This window comes from Corylus avellana, chromosome 7 (genome assembly GCF_965113065.1).
Source record: "Corylus avellana chromosome 7, dhCorAvel1.hap1.2, whole genome shotgun sequence".
NCBI lineage: Eukaryota > Viridiplantae > Streptophyta > Magnoliopsida > Fagales > Betulaceae > Corylus > Corylus avellana.
The window spans coordinates 25,644,294-25,663,361 of record NC_142496.1 but is presented as its reverse complement, the minus strand read 5'-3'; the positions used below and the strand labels follow the sequence as shown (position 1 = coordinate 25,663,361).

Genomic DNA, 19,068 nt, shown 5'->3' with positions numbered 1-19,068 from the left:
GCATTCTCCTACTAAGAAGAAAATTACTATTTTGCATTCTCCTACTGACGGAAAGTGAACAATATGATAAAAGATTGGTGTTTCACCAATTGGATAAATTTGGCATCTCATCACATAAAAAAGTAACCATAACTCTCAAAGAACAAAATAAACTATCCCTAACCTTTTATCGTCCCCCCAAATACAATTGAAACTTACACTTAAATAGAATAAATACTAAACCCTAACCCTAATGTGACTAACTTTTGGGCAAAGCCCATTATTAAATATGGACTCTAAAAACATAAATTAAATATTAAAAACAATTACAAAATAATACTAAATCTAAACTAATATTCTTTCTTCTCTTCAAATATAATTAAACACCATTAATTACGCTAATTTAATGAACCAATTTTTTTCACAAATTATGCCTTAAAAAACCGGTTTAACATTAAAATAAAAATGATTCATGTCAGATATCGCAATATTAAGGCACTTCTGAGAGTGATTCGGCTTATATATATATATATATATATATATATATATATATATGATAATAATAATAATAAAAAGGATTACCGATTGTAAGATTAAAAGAATTCAATGTGCAAGATGTAGGGGCTTCGAAAGGAGAAAGAGAAAGAAAAATAAAAAAATCACATAGATGAAGCAATACTCTATAATTAAGCACCTAATTCTGTTTAAATTATTTAATTCAAGATATAAAATCATTAGACGACAATAATTTACAAAAAAAAAAAAAAAAATTGTCCTAATTTTAAAAGTTTTCTCAAAAGTAGATTCAAAGCTATCTAGGGACACCTTTGACTCTTGAGCTTAGTGTGGATTAAGTACGATATTTTATTTGGGAGTAATGATTTAGTGAACACCTGCGTGTATAAACAGTGTGCATACCGGTGTTATGATATATATACATATATATATATATATATATATATATATTAGTGTTTAAATATTATTTTAATTATATTTTATAATATTATAACACCTGCACGCCCGTATTGACTAAATTATACTCTTTTTATTTGGTTGGTGTATACTAAACCTGGCTGCTTTTGTGCAATGAAAAACAAAATAATATTCCAAGGTGTTAGGTGCCTGCGGACTGCAGTCTTTCCTTTGTCACTTTCTTCTTCTTCAATTATTCAGAAAAAGACAAAATAATATTCCAAGGTGTTACTTATTTATTCCTTTATGAAATTTGACTGTTGCTAAATTACAACTTATACTTTATGAATTAAACCTTTTTTTAAACCGCCGCTTATACCAGAAATTTAAGCTAAGAAAAATAGAGAATTTAATCAATTAATTATATTTTAAAATTTTCTCTCATGTGTGGGCTCAAACATTTTGTTAATAAGTAAGATTCAACACGTATTATATTTAATTGAAATGAAGAAATTGATGGAAACAAGGGTCGAACTCGGTACCTGATTTTGATCATTTGATGTGAATTGTGGAGTCGGGCTTTGAACTTATGACTTACAATTTTAGTAACGTATTAAAGTTAAAATACCACTTATTTTAAGAGTTGAAGCTAGTAAAAATATAAAATATAATTATTTAATTAATATTTTAACAACACTGACTTCAAGATGGGCGACGCATGATCACGGACTATTCTCAGTGTACAGAAGGCGAAACTAGCATTTATAGTTGGGGGGTGGGGGGCAAAAGTTTTTTTTAAAAAAAAATTTAAGGATATTTTTTAAAATTTTTGAGAAAACACAAGGGCTTGCGGGTTTAATATATTTGGCTATATAAAGTCTCTTCTGTAACACAAATTTCCCAAGTTAAAAAACACCCAGACCTTGTTGTTTAGTGGGAGCTAAGATGGCATCTTCAGGAGTTGAGGATGAGGAGAAGTATCGTTCCTACTTACATGGAGAAGGGGAGAGGAACACCAAATGGAAGTATGGTGCTCCTCCTAACTATGATGTTGTTAACAAGCTTTTTGAAGAAGGAAGAACCAAGGTCTCTCTCTCTCTCCCTCTCTCTCTCTCTCTCTCTCTCTCTCTCTCTCAATATCATGATATTTGTATTATGATAATCTGATGACTAATTAATTTTGTTAATTTATGGAAGATATGGCCTTCTGGGTCACTTGAAGAAAAAGTGCAGAACCTTGTAAAGACATGGGAAATGGAGATGTTCCACAAAGTATGCTCTGATGACTACAAATCAGTTGATCCAAAGAAGTATACTTTCAGCCTAAATGGTAACATTTAATTAAGCTCCTTATTTAGTTCATTGTATTAATATGATAATCATCATGGTTGCCATATATCTGGTCATAATTAACTTGCAGGAAGGAAGGCTTTAACTATAGAAGAAAAGCGTAAGCTTGGGGGAGGCTACAATTCCTTTCTCCAAACCTCCTTGCCAGAGAAATTTCGTATCTACAACCCTGCAGAAGAAACAGCTGATTCATCTCATACGGCTTTCACATCAGCTTTCCCTCGTGGGCTTGCTCTGGAGATTCTCCATGTTTATTCAGGGCCACCAGTGATTGTGTACAAATTCAGGCACTGGGGTTTCATGGAGGGTCCTTTCAAAGGCCATGAACCAACAGGAGAAATCGTTGAGCTCTTTGGGATGTCTGTTTTTGAGGTATGTATAGCCCCTTGCACTTCTTTTTCTTCATCTTCATCTTCTTCTTCTTCTCCTTCATACATATTCACTGTCCTGTTTTGTTTGATACAGTTGGACGAACAAGAGAAAATTGTGAAGGTCGAGTTCTTCCTTGACCGTGGAGAGCTGCTAGGAGGTCTTACCAAAGGTGCTAGCTTGGATGGATCCACTGAAGAGGCCGCTTCAAGCTGCCCCTTCTTGAAGAACACAGGGTAGCTAATCATATCCTGAATTGTGTAACAAAAGCTCATACTTGCATTACAATGTGAATAAGCCTCGCTCTGTCAGGCATAAACTCTGTTTTTAATGTTTTCATATCTAATTTCACTACTTTCACTCGAGTTCATTTTTACTTTGTAAACACGCATTGCCGCATAAATATATAGCCTCATTTGACGACACTTTTTGAAGAAGCTTCTTACCTTTTAGCAAAAAAATAAAACCATTAACAAACTACTCCAAACACAAAATATTCAGAAGTGCTTCATAAACAAACCAATTTTCCTAAAAAGTGGATAATATTGTCCGGCATAGTACAACGACTGATGCCAAAATATTCTGCCACTGGACGTGTAAAAGGATTTGATTCAGTTAAATGTCTCGAGGCACTTACAGAAACTAAATTGGGGATTACACAAACCAATTTTCCTAAAAAGTGGATAATATTGTCCGGCATAGTACAATGACTGATGCCAAAATATTCTGCCACTGGATGTGTAAAAGGATTTGATTCAGTTAAATGCCTCGAGGCACTTACAGAAACTAAATTGGGGATTACACTTTGAACTTGATCAGGCCAGTAAGCGTGAGAGAAACAAGAACGTGAATAATTACATGCCATGTACCATCATTAGTACCTCATTACAGTCGAGAGGTTTCCCAACCAAACACAGCATAAACATGGTGTACAAATTGGCATTGCCCAACACCTGATGGAGACATAAATTTCCATCCCAGCAGCCAAAAAATTTCTCGGTTCATTTTTTTTGACAAATCGATTAGGAAAATTTTATTAAAAAGAATTACATTAATGTCAGCTTAAGCATCTCTTTCTGGCTGTAAGGGTTGATTCATTTTATGTTATGTAACAAGGTAGAAAAAGTTTCTAACTAGCTTTACTAGGCCACGGAAGGGAGCCTGGATAAGGAGCTGCCCCGCAGTATCTGAACAGATCTTCAATCTCTGGACACCCATTAGGATAAGGGATTGACCGGTGAAAAGGATCACGCCGTTGTTTCTTCCGATAGAGTGAACCTTGACACCCATAAGGATCTCCTTGGAATTGAGCCCGCACCAATGCCTCGCCTTTCAGAGCTGCTTCTTTTGAAGTCGGTGAAGCGGGGGTGCCTAAGTAGTGGAACCTCGACTCTGGAAATCCAATTGCAGACCGATGCAGATGCGCAAATCTCTCTTCCTTAAAATCATAACTTACAACCTGATTAAGAGTGCAATGAAATCAGCGTGAAACTCGGGGTTTTTGGGGGGACATTAAGCTGCTGTGATGAAAAACTGAGTCGGGAGTCTAGACTAAAGTACTGAAAAGGAAAACATATATCTTCTCTCTAGAATCCGAGATTTGATAATATATCAAGATCATGCACATTACTTTGACAAATGGAAAAAATTGGTGCATCACTCAAGATGGAAAAAAGTTGGTTTAGTTCAAATATAAGTTGCAGACATTTTGAAACAATAACTAAAATTGTATAAACAACCATAATTTTAGTAGGTGTAATCAGGAAAAGAAAGCACAATACATTCAAGTATGTGAGCACATGTGCACATACACATACACCCACACACGCCCACTGACAGAGAGTTACTCACATGGGCCATGGGGAGGAAGACACAGAGTGGTTGTGAGTGACTGAATGCAACATTAAGGTCATAATTATGACAAGAGCATTGGGTATATACTTCAAAGGGATAAAGGACAACCATGTTCTCCTATAGTATTTCAGCACTTATCCCATAGAATCATCAACGTTTATATTTCAGAAGCCTCTGTATGTAAATTTTGGGGAATACTTATGTTTGTACTTTTAGCCAAAGTGAGTACTTATGACTGAAACCTGTATTCATGTCCCACAAAATTGATAGTCATTATTCCACACCATGAACATTCATCATCCAGAGAGGATAAAAACACAAACAACTCTCTGGTTATTTTTCTCAACTTTTATCCTGTTTCATATTTATCATATATATATTTTAGCTCGAAAGGAAAAACTAAAAAGAAGAGAGAAAAGGAAAAAAAAGATAAAAAAGAAAAAAAGAAGAAGAAGAAGAAGAAGCATCCAGAGAAGCGCTTACAGTTATGTTATAAGGATATGTGCCAGTAAGCTCTCGGAAACGACACACACTAAAGAGAAGGTTCTCAAAACTGTCCCTCGCATGCTCTTCTGTGAGTGTCCTCCATCTCACATTTTCCTCCTTGCCTATAAAAACGATCACAACATAAGTTGCATAACAATAGGACTAAAATCAGATAGTTCAAAGCTTTAATTTTTATTTTTTTTTTTGGATAAGTTTTTTGACCCAAGGGGAGAGGGAAGGGGAGAATAGTTCAAAGCTTTTCATATATCAGAAACAACTTTGCCACAAAAAGAATCCATGGTTAATCTATCAAGTTTGCATTTGTTACATACGAACAATCAGGAACTCAAGGGTCAAAGAGAATTATGCAATGTAGATGTCCATTTATCATCCATTACAAGTTATGGAGACAACATACTATATAGTATGAAGAGATTATGAGCTAAAATTGGCACCAGCAAAAATTTGGCCCAACATAATTTAGCAAGAAAAAGTCCTCTAAAAAACAAGAGATTGTGCTGGCAACAGGGAGGTGGGAACAACCAAAATCCAAAACTTTTCATACATTTGACAGGGTAAGTTGACACATCAAATAGGGCTTGTTCGGAGTAATTCAAAGAGCTTGATTGTATAGGCAACACTACTTATGGCTTTTAACAGTACTTTCAAGGAGCAAGTAAGCAACTTAATTGCCTTTTCAATCTTCACTGTTGGAAATGAAGCAAAAAAATCCTTACCATTGAGCAGAAGGAAAAGACATTTTCAACAAATTAACAGGTAGAAACTCAGTATTTTCTGGTTAAGGACCAAAGGTGTTGATGGCAACAGAACAGGAAACGGCGCTACAAAGGTAAACAGTGTAAGGGGTTTGATGGCATTATAAGTAATGGGGGCAAATGTGGTAGGAACTGAATAGGCTGGAATTTGGCAAAGTTGGAGATGATAATGGGATAGGGGCAGCAGAAATAGGATCAGTAAAGGTGTTGACAATTTTATGTATGGTGGAGGTGGCAGTAACAACTGTGGTCATTGAGCTACAGTCGTCTGATAACAACTTCACCATAGGTAATGTGATGCTGAAACTGGTCGTGCTTCAGTTATGGTTCATATAGTGATGTGGTGAAGCAATATACTATTGATTCCACTTTATAAACAAGATTTCATTATATTTCTTCTAAGTTTCAAAGTTTGATTTTCAATCCCGCCATCACTGGGTCTGGGGGTTATGGGTAGGGGGGAAACCAAGTGACAGTTCCAATGCCAAGAGGAATTTGCTAACCAGATTATCTAATGCACAGAACCTTCTATAAGCAAATCCACAGGAATGTATAATGCAGCGCTGTGGAAAATGAGCAGGATATAATCTAAGCAACTGATGAATATTAGAGCCTTTTCTTTAGCAAGCAACAATATATCAGTTCTTAGTTTAAAAATCCTTTTCTATAAAAAAGAGGCAAGGCAAATAGGTACAAAACGTAAGATAACACAATGCACTCACCAAACCATCCTCTCGACTCAGCAACATTCCAATAACTCTGCGCCTCACTACGAGGACCAGCATCTTTCCGAGTCTCTCCACCACTAAACAAAAGCAAAGCTGCATCATCTTTGGCTGCAGTTTCAACTCCCTCTTGTATGTGTCTCACAAATGTAGCAGCTTGGCCAGGATTCTTCTGATAAGACTCCAAAAACCATGAATCCTCCTCATCAGCTTTCCCACAGCTACTACTTGTATATATAGAATGCCCGGCAACCATTACAAGATTGTGAAGCTTTGGAAATGGATAATTATCCGAACCCACATCGAGTTTTCGGTAATTACTCATCATCCGGTAGTGGCTCTCATATAGAGACAGAATGATGAGAATCGTGATTCCAAGTGACAAGGAGATGATGAAAAATAAAATTGGGTGCAGCTTATAGTAATACTGAATACGGGTTCCGAAAGATTTAAGCATTTTGATGGGATGAAAGTGTGAATTCTTATGCTTTCGGGCACGTCTACTGATTCCTGATTCCAAATCAAAGTCAGCGCCTCTTGGGTATGCCTGGAAGGACTTGGGACTCCCAGTAGACCCAAATGGAAAATTTTTCATGATAATATGAATCCAGCTTATGGGTATGGAAAGGGAATGTCATTAATCATACCCAATTTGCAATTTAAACAAATAAAGCATTGGGATCATGGAATTTTTGATTCAGACTTCGGAAGTACCAAATAAGCACACAACAATATAGAAAGTTCAACCAAGTCCATATCATATGCCAAATCAATTGCTCAGTAGGAAATTTTGCAGCTTGCGGAAAAGAAATTAAGATTTTTCAGGAAAGATCCAAGAGAGCAGAACCAAATGGATTTGTGAGGGAATTAGAAAAATTAAAGCCGAGCAAGAAAGAGGACTCACCCACAAACTTTGTGAGATCTGGAGAGTATAGTGCTGAGACGACTCAGATTTCCTGAGGATCTCGTTTGTTAAACAGAATGTTAATTCGTCGGAGACTCGAGAGTATTTTGTTGGGAGATGGCGCTGACTGATCAACGGTATACTAAAGAAGATGATGAATTTTGCCCGTACAGAAGAAGCCCACAAATGAGGGCCTTTCTGAGTTGGACCTCTTTTGGGCTACTGGCATGGGCCAGAATCAGAATAACGAAAATGTGTGAATATGCATCACTTTCACCATGCTTTGATTCTAATAAGTGGGCTTCTAGTAGGGCCGGCAATTTTGACATGACCCGCGAACCCGATATGAACAGGACACGAAGTTAGCAGGTATTGGGTTTGGGTTTATCGGGTTCGGGTCTTAATCGGGTCTACCCGATTAAGACTCGGCTAAATTCGTGTTGGGTGGGTCAACCCTGCGGGTCCACGGGTCGACCCGCCAGACATGTTTAAGTTAACGGGTCTGGCGGGTCAGCGGGGTCTCGGGTGACTCGCCAGACCCGTTAACTTATTTAAATTTAAAAAAAAACCCCCCAAGCATGTAAGAAAACCCAACCCGATAACTGTAAGAATAACCCTAAAATCTAAATGTCCTAACTCCTAATTCCTAAACACGACAAACTCTAAAGTCTCACCCTCGCCAACACCCCCCCCCCCCCCCGGCGACCGGACTGTCTCTCTTCTCTCCCTCTCTAGCACTCCCTCTCGGCTCTATCTCTCAAATCTCACCCTCGCCAGCCGCCACTCGCTAGCCCCCCCCCCCCCCCCCCCCACACACACACACACCTGCCCACCCAAATCGGCCATGCCGACCGGACTGTCTCTCCTCTCTCCCTCTCCGGCACTCCCTCTCGGCTCTATCTCTCAAATCTCACCCTCGCTAGCCCCCCCCCCCCCACCAGCCCACCCAAACCGGCGACGCAGATCAAATTGTCTCTCCTCTCTCCCTCTCCGGCACTCCCTCTCGGCTCTATCTCCCCTCGGACCTTCTCTCATCTAAAAAGTGTGTTTTTTTGGGTCAACTTTTTTCTTCTTCTCAATTTATCTATATGAATTGTGAATCTGTGATGGCAGCTAACTTCTAATTCATATTAGTATTTTGGGAAAAATCCACTTTACCCCCTTGAAGTTTCAGGAGTTTTTTAATTTGAACCCCAAAGTTTAAAAATCGGCAATGTACCCCCCTAATGTTTCAAAAATTTTCAATTTAAACTTTCCGTTAATAATTTCAGTTAAATTGGACAAAAATCTTTAAAATTACATAATTACCTTTAGCTTTTTTAAAAAAATTTCCGTCCAATTTAACGGAAATTGTAACGGAAGGTTTAAATTGAAAATTTTTGAAACATTGGGGGGGTACATTGCTAATTTTTAAACTTTGGGGTTCAAATTGAAAAACCCCTGAAACTTCAGGGGGGTAAAGTGGATTTTTCCCTAGTATTTTTAATCTAATCGGGTCGGGTCGGGTCAGTTCGTGTTGGGTTACCTGTTTATCGCATGGATCGTGTCGGGTTACCCAGGTATTTTTCGTGTCATAATCGTGTCAGAACCGTTAACCTGATTAGCTAAACGGGTCGTGTTTGTGTCTTGGGTAATCGGGTCGCGGGTCTTAGCAGGTCTTAATCGGGTCTACCCGATTACCCGTTTTGCCACCCGTAGCTTCCAGTGATTGATCGTAAAAGCCCAAATCATAAGCTTGATATCATTTTGGTACCAAGAGAAAGGTACCAAAATGATATGAATCTTATTCATTGGTATCTGTTACATTTCTCTTGATTAATTATTTTTATTTTATTTTTTTATTTTTTCCGATAAATGAGCTACATATCAATTTGGTAAGTCTCTATTGGTAAAATTTTTGGTACTCATAGCATTTTTCATGACGAAAAGTCGGATGTACACAGATGAACTAATAAATCCAATTGACTTGAGTGTTACATAATTGAAAATTCTAAAATGACTCCAATTATCACCTACTCACACGTCTAGGTGTTTTACAGAAAATACCCAGAAAGCAGATCTAACTTAGCAGTTAAAAGATCAACCAAATACTGATATGGAATATGCAATCAAGAACACATAAATTTGGTTACGAAGAGGAAACCATTTAGAGAACTCTCTAAATGTAAAACCTCTCCAGAGCAGCCAAACCCAGGAAATCAATTCACTATATAGAAGAATAAGGAATACAAGAAGAATAACAAAACCTTTGACTCTTCCTTGCACACGACAAGTGACCCACTTGACTTCTACCTCAGTAACCATTTCCAGAACATCTGGCACGATTCTTCTAAAAGATTTTCTTTCACCGGAACTCCGATTGGCTTCACGTATTTTCTCTTCAACAATAATCTAGAACAAATTCTCTCTATCAAAGCACCCTAATTTTTCTAAATAAAATACGTAAGTTACAATGGCAAACTGCCGTAGCTTAAATAGAAAAATACACAACATAAGACTGCCGTGTCCGGACATGGTTGATCTGGGGTCCGGACATGGCTAGGATTACTTATTCGTAACCTAGTGATGTCCGGACCTCCAATTCGTGTGTCCGGACATCTCAGAAAAATCTTGTTTTCTGGAACTGAGGTCCGGACCCAACTTCGGGAGGTCTGGACCTCTCCTTCAAAAATCACTTTCTGGATATCAGGTCCGGACCCAGCGTCTGGCGGTCCGGACCTGCTTCATCAAACTCAGCTTCTGGAAATCAGGTCCGGACCCAGCGTCTGGCGGTCCGGACCTGCTCTTCAAAATGCCCTTGCTGGTTTTTGTGTCCGGACCCGTTTTCTGGAGGTCCGGACATGCCTCTAGAATTTGCTTCCTGAAACATTTTGAGGTGATTATTTTCACCAACATACATGCAAACCGAATGTGCCAAAATCTAAACTAACAATAATTAATCCAAAATTATTCATAAACTTGGCTAAGAACTCTCATTCCATTCTATCATAGGCATTTTCATAGCAAATTTGATCGCCATCCGACCCTCTTTTCTTCTCTTGTGCTTCGTAGGAGTTTATATGTAAGAATAAGTTTGTGTTATGAGTACACTTGTAAGTATTGAGCCTTACATTGAAAATATATTTATATACTCAAGTTCATTAGGTTTTTGAACTAGAATGATGTTCAAATATGTATATTAATGCACTCTTATTAAATCTGTCGAAATTGGTTCACAGGCTGATCAGGGTTCTGCGCTTTGGGAACAAAGCTATATTAGTATAGTACTATGGTTGATTTCTTTCAGAAGATAGCCTCGTAGAAATGTGAAAATACTTTGTATTGAGATCACTGCCACATTACTCTGGTTTTTTTTGGCGCCAGAGAGATTTACAGTGCAACTACCATTGCGACTGTAATATACAAGAGATGGTAATTAACTTTCCTAGTTATTATGTTTGCAAACAAATACCGTTTGGACGGCAATGTCTCCATCTATTTCTCACAACACTAACAACAAGGAACAAGAGACAAACACTTCATTGGGATTACCACTGTCACTGCTGTCCTTGTGTGTTTCAAACAACTCCCATTCTATCAAACACCACCTCCCAGGATGTCCAGATTAAAGGGTTAATTTTATTAGTTTAAACTTTTGAGATTATATCAAACTTGATCAACCATGCCGTCATCTCTAGGTTCTCGAACAAAAGCTTCTTCACCTGACACAGATGGATGCCCTGTAAGGTTTGTTCACACAATATCAGAGGCAGGCCGCCTTCTCCCTTCAGCAAGCCGGTGGAACTCAATAGAAATTGACTTTAATCTCGTCCCTCAATCTGCCAATGGCTACGATTCACTCCCGATACTCCAAATCCGTTGATTATGATCTCATGATCACCGACACAAAATACTTCAAACGTTTTCTTTACATTTCAGTCTCCATAGCTTTAGCTATCCTATTACTTGTCTTGTTGATTCACTTTTTGCCTCGTAAACATGCCAACCATGGATCTTCACAGAATCTCACGCTTGCAGTTAACCAAGCTCTAACCTTTTTTAATGCCCAAAAGTGTAATCCCTTTTCAACACGATGCCTTTCATTAAATATAATATAAGATCATATTTCTTGATAATATTATGACTCATTGAAGGATTTTTCTTTTCAGCTGGACAGTACCCAAGCAACAGTCCGATAAAATTTCGGGGAGATTCAGGAATGCACGACCAGGACTCAAGCCAAAAACATGATCTTGTGGGTGGTTTCTACGATTCTGGCAACAATATAAAATTCAGTTTCCCTACAGCTTACACTGTTACCCTCTTGAGTTGGAGTGTGATCGAATATCATCAAAAGTATGATGATATAGGCGAGCTTGAACATGTGAAGGACATCATCAGATGGGGTAGTGACTACTTGCTCAAGCTTTTTGCTGCCCCGGATGCAGCTTCAGTTGCCGCCACTTTGTATTCTCAGGCAAGCATACAAAATTATTGCACTCTCATTAGTCCTTTTTTTATTCAGTCTAATATTGAAGATTTAACGACACCTTTTTGTTGAGAAATTTCACTTTCCCCCTCAAATTTCACGGGTATTGCAATGTTACCATCGAATTATCAAAAAGTTGCAATGTGGGTGTTTCTTTTTTGCCCCTTTCAATCCCTCATACCGTTAGTGTTTTGTGTTAATTCAATGGCTAACAAAAGTGTAAAAAAAAGAAAAAAAAGAAAATGAAAAGGGACTGAAAAATAGAATACCAACATTACGAGTTTTGATAATTTGACGGTAACATTGCAAAACCCGTGATACATGGGGAAGGTGAAGTTTTGTTTTTTTTGTTTTTTTTGTTTTTTTTTTTCTTTTTTCTGCAGCCAAAGAAAACAAAGATAACGTTGTTTTGTGATTTTAGGTTGGAAGTGGTAGTAATGGAGCCAACATTTCTAACGACATAAACTGTTGGCAAAGACAAGAACAAATGAATTATGCAAGACCTGTTTCAAGTTGTGGCACCACAGCTTCAGATTTAGCAGGGGAAATTGTTGCAGCATTATCAGCAGCATCACTAGTATTTGAAGAAGACACGGTTTACTCCAAAGATTTAGTAGCAGCAGCAGAGAAGTTATTTGATCTTGCAACCAAGGAAGACCCTAAGAGCCAGGGTACATACACCATGGTTGATGCTTGTGGAGGAGATGGAAGAACATTTTACAACTCATCTGGTTACGAAGATGAACTGGTTTGGGCAGGAACTTGGCTCTTCTTTGCTACAGGGAACACTTCTTACTTAGAATATGTTAGAACAGGATACAAAACAGCCGAGGTTGAGGAAACATCTCTTGACAATGGGATTTTCTATTGGAACAAGCAGCTTACAGCTAATGCGGTAATTTTATAATCAATCAATCAAAATCTTTTATGGAAAATTTATATAGAAATAGAAAACATGTACAGTACTATATATATAAAGTAATTTCCTTATTCTCTTAGGTTTTGTTAACGCGGCTTCTATACTTCCATGATCTTGGTTACCCATATGAAGATGTTTTAGCATCATCATCAAACATGACCGACTCTGTCATGTGTTCTTATCTTTCTGATCACAAGTTCAATAAGGCACGAGGTAAATGTCTGTTCAAGTACAACCCATATATGAATATATGCCATAATTTTGGCATTTGTATCGATGGATTTCTTTGATGCAGGTGGATTGATCCTCCTAAAGCCTGATTATGGCACCCCACTTCAGTTTGCGGCAACAGCAGCTTTTCTCAGCAAATTGTACAGTGACTACCTTGATCTTATGCGCAGCACTGGTAGGAGATGTGGAAGTGATGCCATTTCTCAAAAGATGTTGAAGAGTTTCTCCATGTCTCAGGCAACTAGCAGCTAGATATCAAAATATTTACCCTTTCTTTTCTTTTTTTTCAAGTTTTTAAAACTTCAAGATTATGATCGTAAAACCGCTTATGCTTTAGGGAATAAGTGAAGTTTCCGGCCCCCCTCCTGAAATTATATCAATAGGCCTTGTTTTTCATTTCATTCTGTGGGTACTCTTTCAGGTTTCTTATATACTAGGAGATAATCCAATGAAGATGAGCTACATGGTTGGGTTTGGAGACCATTTTCCAAACAAAGTTCACCACAGGAGTGCATCGATCCCTTGGAATGGTCAACTTTACTCATGCGCAGAGGGAGAAAGATGGCGAAAGTCTGTGGATCCAAATCCAAATGTTGTTTCTGGAGCCATGGTAGCAGGACCAGACCAGTTTGACCATTTCATAGACGAACGGGATCAACCATGGTTTACGGAGCCAACCATTTCGAGCAATGCTGGTTTAGTTGCAGCACTCATTGCACTCCATGATCCTCCTCGCAATATTCCTTCTGACTCAAATGGCATTAATTTGGGCATAGACCAGACTGGCATCTTCCGTCTTGCTCCAGCAGCTCCTTGAGATCTTTCAATCTATTGCTAACCTGGAGATAAAGGAAATACAAAAGAGAGTAAGGATGAAAAACACTGATAAATACGTACAATTAAGTTACTAAATTGTAATCCCTTGATGATGATTTTTGATAAACTATTCACTTCTGTATGATTCAGATTAATTATTTTTTGTTTTGAAAGGAATCTTAAGCTTTCATATAATTCATGGACGAAAATCTTGCTAAGCAAATACAATGCTTTGAGTAAAAATAGGAGTTTCTTCCGGCCATACTTGATTGAGGGGATCGCCAATCTGTGGGTCACTTCATTAGTTTCTCTACGGATGTGACGTACATAACACGATTGAAAACTATTGAGAACTGCTCTAGTATCCTCTATTAGCTAACCGTATTTACTCCAACATGAATTCTCTTGTTGCAAAGCGTTCACTATTTCTAGTGCATCTCCTTCAATGATGGCTCGATTCACATTAATTAACCACTTGAATACATTCATTCATGTGAGTTCATCTCACAACCTTAATTAAATATCATAATCTAACAAACTAGCCGCATCAGTCATATGTACATATCATAATGTCTATCTAATTAAACCAAAACTATACAAGCAAAATGAGAAATGATAAGCCCACGTCGTCTATTGTGTACTTTAGCAACTCTGAGTCAACGGCTTAATAAGTTGGAGTCTGTCAAAAAGGCAGGGATAAAAACTTTATGTTTATATGTTTTAAACCTAATTAATTTTTCTAAAATTATTGAGAAAAAATCATTTTATCCCTAAAGAAAAAACATAAATTATTAATGGATGATTCGCTATATTGAAAATTTTAAAAACTTGGTTGAGGTACGTTAGTAATTTTTGAACATTGGAGGCAAGATTGAGAAGTGAAACAATGGGAGGTAAAATATATTTTTTCCAAAATTATTCATTCATTTATTTATTTAGTTATATTCTTTAATATTTTTAATTAATTCTTTGTTTAGGTGCAATAGGATGAAACATGAAATTGGACAATAATATAGAACTTACTCGCACCCACACCAGCAATGGATTCAGCCACTTCTTTGATAATCCAATACATCTGGGCTACATCATATTTATTTTTCGTATGATCCGGAAAGCCCATTTGCAACCCACTATGTTCATATTTCTAGTGTTAGGGCTTCAAATTCATTGTACCCTCATGGGCCCTATTTCAGTGGAGGATGAACTGAGTAAGGATTTGTGTAGAGGATATCAATTGGTTCCCTCCATGAGTTGTTTGGGTTTGAAAGTGTGATTCTTGGATCTTGTTTGCATAGAATGTATGCTACGTGGATTTGCAGGCGAGAAGGAAGAAGAGGAATTTGGATCAGCCATGACGTGGGTCTTGTGTGGCTCAGACCATATAAAGGTAAGCACTCTAAGTGGTTGAAAAAATGCTAAACACAAGGATATGGGCTGAATTGAAGCAATCACTCTCGTGCACTGTTGCTCTCTAGAGAGGAGTTGCAGTGTATGTATATTGTAAAATCGCACAGTAAAGATTACACATTTGAATTGGTATGTCTCTTCCTATTTTTTAGTTACGCAAATCTGATCTAGAGGTAAAGTAGTAAACTTTTTCTCGTTGTTATCTGGGTGTTGAGGCTTTATCGCGGGACTGCTCAGTTTGAGTTCTATCATTATCTTCTGATTCAATAGGCAGAACCGGCTTTGGGGAGATATATTTACCGGAAAATGATGAGGATTCGTTCCCCATATATGATATATGTTCCATATTTCAATATGTACATGTCAAACTCATGGTCTTTGACTGTTCAATCTATTAATCTTGAACTAGTGTCGGTGGCTCTGATCACTTTCACTAGAAAGAGGGCGTTTAAGTGAGAATTGCTTCAGGAGACATATTTATCTCTTCACAGTACCTTAGCTACCATGATAAAAGAGTTCTAAAGAAAGATCAAATCATACTTCTGTAACATGCTATCTGTTGTATAAACATCTTATTTTGATACTAGTCAGTAGTTTGTTGTGACAGTGGAAGCTTTACACAAATTGGCTGGAATTTGGTACCAACAAAAGCACACCACATAAATAATCAAACAGATCACATTCACACAAAACAATAAGATTTGTAGTACGATTACAAACATTCGACTAATTGTCGTGAACTCTCAGACACAAATAATAAACAAACTCTCACTCACTTTAGGGATATCTTTCAACTGTAAAATCTATTAAACTACTCTTTATATCGGAGGATCTCCTTCCTTCCAAATTAAAGGAACACATATCTGTTGGTCTCAGGGGCAGCTGAATTTCCAAGCCTGATTTTCTTGTAAATTGTCTCAAATTCTTGTGAATACACATTAAGAATTTGAGAAGAAAGGAGGTGCAATAGATTTTGATAGATTGGAAGGAACCTAATGAATGTGCTTGGAAGTTTGAGGATTTAGCATTGTCTTTTAGCTAGGTTTATCCTAGAAAGATGTTCCTGTCACCCCATTGACAGCTGTTGCTAAAAAGAGGATGAGATGATATTTGTGTGTGTAAATCTATACATTATAGCAGCTCTGATTGATTTTTCGTTGTTTTGTAACAAATTATGCTTAACCAGCTATCTACATATTTATATTACATGACAGAGAAAAGAGAGATACCCTTTATACTCCTCAGCTATTTACATATTTATATAACTAAACTCAGTACATATGTTTCGCTTTCTTTATATGATATCTCCTTAGGTTGACTTTAACCTATCCATATCATATACTCTCTGCACAAATAAGGAAATCAGGATTAGTAAACATATAAGAACTGCATAACACATTGATGCATATAGTGTTAGCAAACATGAATTTGACCTTACCAGGATAGAGTGGATTTCCTCTAGTAAAGGCGAAAGTAATGTAATCAAGTTCTGGGTTTCCTCTTTAAGGGTCTCATTGTTTCCATCTTTTCCCATGAGGAGATTAGTGAAGGTTTTGTTATCAGGCACTAGTTGTAGAGCTACCTGCAAATACTATACTTATTAGTTGAAGACAAGCTTGAAGAAACCAAGGTAGCATGGTAACATGACAGTGCTTTACTAAGGCCTAAAATAAAAGTAATAGCACTCATGACCAGCTCGAGGTGGGGGCTCTCAATAAGAAAAGACACGCATGAATTGACTCCAGCATGATCAATTGGACTTGCCCCACATAGATAAAAAAGAAGTGACTGTGATAGAGGATAAGAGGCTTTTAGGGAGGGAAGTATATTACTACTTTGAAAGCAGCTGATGAAATCCATCCATGCCATGGTTTCAAAGTGATGTTGTAAGACTCTTCCACGGCTTGTTCCATGCTCTGCTCTGGATCTCTTGATAATTTTTGTAATAGTGCCAAAGTAAAATCCAAGGATCTGGGGACAAGAACAAATTCATTTGTATATATAATTTAACATCTAAGCCTATTAGTTTTGGAAATACAAGATGCGAATAGTTTGACCCAAAACAGAAAAAAAAAAAAAAAGTAAAAAAAGGAAAAAAGAAAAATGGATATGTGTTTGATTGACCCAATAATCTGAAAATTCTAGAAGTTAGATACAGAGCTTAACGAGAAACCAAACCACTAAGTATTCTCTTTTGAATGCAGAATTAAACTACTCATGAATCGAGTAATAAATTACTACGATTCGGATGATAAATTATTAATTCCTGCTCCAATGATCCAAACTAAACAAAAATAAGAAAAAAAAAAAAAAAGTACGATATATTGATAGTTGTCATTGGATTATTCGGTGACAAATACATAAGACTTGTGGAAACCATAAACAAATACTCACCAGCAATATGCTCTAACTTTAGTTAGTATTCATAACTTTCCATTATAGGTGAAGACAAAAAAAACTGTCATGAAGCAGAGAAGGCCTGGCCTGTGATTATTTATTTTAGTTACTTATTTTTGCATCTAATGTTAACGGCTAATTGACCTAAAGTTGTAGCCCTAAAGTATTTATAATTAGAGTAATGCTAGATATTATATTTTTATCCTACAACTGTCTAACAATGTTGACGTGACACTTCAACTCAATTATTGATTTTTATTTTTTATTATTTTATTTAACAAAAATGAATCAATGGTTAGTTGGGAGTGACACGTTAGTCTGGTTGGATAAAATTATAATATCTAACATTTCTTTTATAATTAATAAAGAGGCTCTCACTTAGAGGAAAAAAAAAAAGGTACACGAGGATGAGGAGGACTGGAGGAGAAGAGATGAGAAAGCAACGAGGACTTTTTCTGGCTGTGGCCCAAAATGCATAGTAAAGAGGAAGACACAAATATCTTTTACCTGGTAAGCCAAACAAAGGCTTTGCTAGAGCTTGTAGTCTTTCTTGCATTGCCTTCACTGGCCTCTTTCTTCATTATCTCCACCAAATTTGAATACAGTGAAGGATCAGCTTCATGGAATATTTCCAATCTCTACACACGAGACAGAATATAATAATGAAATTTATTACGGATAAGTAAGTAAAGATCTCTCAATCATCTATTACTTGGAAATATAAGCAACCATAATTAGCTTCTGGTAGAAAAACAAAATAAATAAATAAAAAACTAGTGCTTGATTAAAAAAAAAATAGGGAGATTTTTGTTCTGCCGTGGATTAATTTCTTTCAAATTACCTGAATATTCTGATGAATGTCTTGTCTCAAAACAGCCATTGTTGGTCCAATCTTATCTACAGAAAGATATATTCAACAGAAAGGTTATGCAATTTTTTACTTCTATAGCTAGAGCTTGAGAGAGAGAGAGAGAGAGAGAGACAGAGAGAGAGAGAGTAAGAGGTGCAGAGAAAAAACCAACCAAGAATTTGAATAACCAGGTTGCAGACATGAAGAAATGGCTTTGTGGGGATGTGAGCAGCATCATGATTATCACCAGGTTTAAGTTTGACCATCATAGAGAGCTCTTCAATGGCAGACCTTATTTCTGACACCTTCTCCAACTCCCTTTTCCTCTTCATTTCAACCTCTGTGTAATCTTCTTTCGCCCCCTCCACTTTAATTCTTGATTTTCTTTTCAATACCTGTGCTGATGATCATTACTGGGTATTTCTAATTACCTATAAATTCTACTTTTTTATCAAGATACAGAGGAAGAAGACTCCCTTTAAATCTGCATAAATAGCTTTCTCACATAGCGAGACTCGCAAATCTAATTGCCAACACCTTAAATTGAGAGACCAATAGCTTCTCTGCCTGAAACACCAATATTTTTTTATTTTCTAACCCCTTTATTTTTATTTTTTATTTTTAA

At 37.0% G+C, this 19,068-nt stretch overlaps 3 protein-coding genes and 1 pseudogene across 5 annotated transcripts; 2 read left to right on the top strand and 2 right to left on the bottom strand.

The window, feature by feature from the left end:
- The first annotated feature begins 1,751 nt into the window (after positions 1 to 1,751).
- Positions 1,752 to 2,984, top strand: LOC132184787 (pathogen-related protein). Its single transcript, XM_059598546.2, has 4 exons — positions 1,752 to 1,977; positions 2,089 to 2,221; positions 2,312 to 2,613; positions 2,707 to 2,984. Exons 1-4 carry the CDS (start codon positions 1,837 to 1,839, stop codon positions 2,848 to 2,850), a joined length of 720 nt encoding a protein of 239 aa, XP_059454529.2. The 5' UTR covers positions 1,752 to 1,836; the 3' UTR covers positions 2,851 to 2,984.
- A 456-nt stretch (positions 2,985 to 3,440) lies between these two features.
- On the bottom strand, positions 3,441 to 7,483 carry LOC132184297 (uncharacterized protein C57A10.07). The gene is made up of 3 exons (XM_059597876.2): positions 6,449 to 7,483; positions 4,948 to 5,072; positions 3,441 to 4,069 (listed from the first exon to the last, which is right to left on the bottom strand). The coding sequence occupies exons 1-3, from the start codon at positions 7,044 to 7,046 to the stop codon at positions 3,740 to 3,742; spliced, it is 1,053 nt and encodes a 350-aa protein (XP_059453859.2). The 5' UTR covers positions 7,047 to 7,483; the 3' UTR covers positions 3,441 to 3,739.
- Positions 7,484 to 11,016: 3,533 nt separating this feature from the next.
- Positions 11,017 to 13,790, top strand: LOC132183966 (endoglucanase 10-like; annotated as a pseudogene).
- A 1,036-nt stretch (positions 13,791 to 14,826) lies between these two features.
- Positions 14,827 to 19,068, bottom strand: GLTP2 (glycolipid transfer protein 2). 3 transcript variants are annotated; one of them, XM_088518264.1, is made up of 6 exons: positions 18,616 to 19,068; positions 18,435 to 18,490; positions 18,101 to 18,168; positions 17,029 to 17,167; positions 16,635 to 16,778; positions 14,827 to 16,541 (listed from the first exon to the last, which is right to left on the bottom strand). In XM_088518264.1, the coding sequence occupies exons 1-6, from the start codon at positions 18,773 to 18,775 to the stop codon at positions 16,506 to 16,508; spliced, it is 603 nt and encodes a 200-aa protein (XP_088374390.1). In that variant the 5' UTR covers positions 18,776 to 19,068; the 3' UTR covers positions 14,827 to 16,505. The 3 variants fall into 3 exon arrangements, with proteins under 3 accessions (XP_088374390.1, XP_059454271.2, XP_059454272.2); XM_059598288.2 differs by having other exon boundaries at positions 14,829 to 16,541; positions 18,101 to 18,231; positions 18,616 to 19,066; XM_059598289.2 differs by having other exon boundaries at positions 14,831 to 16,541; positions 17,032 to 17,167; positions 18,101 to 18,231; positions 18,616 to 18,823.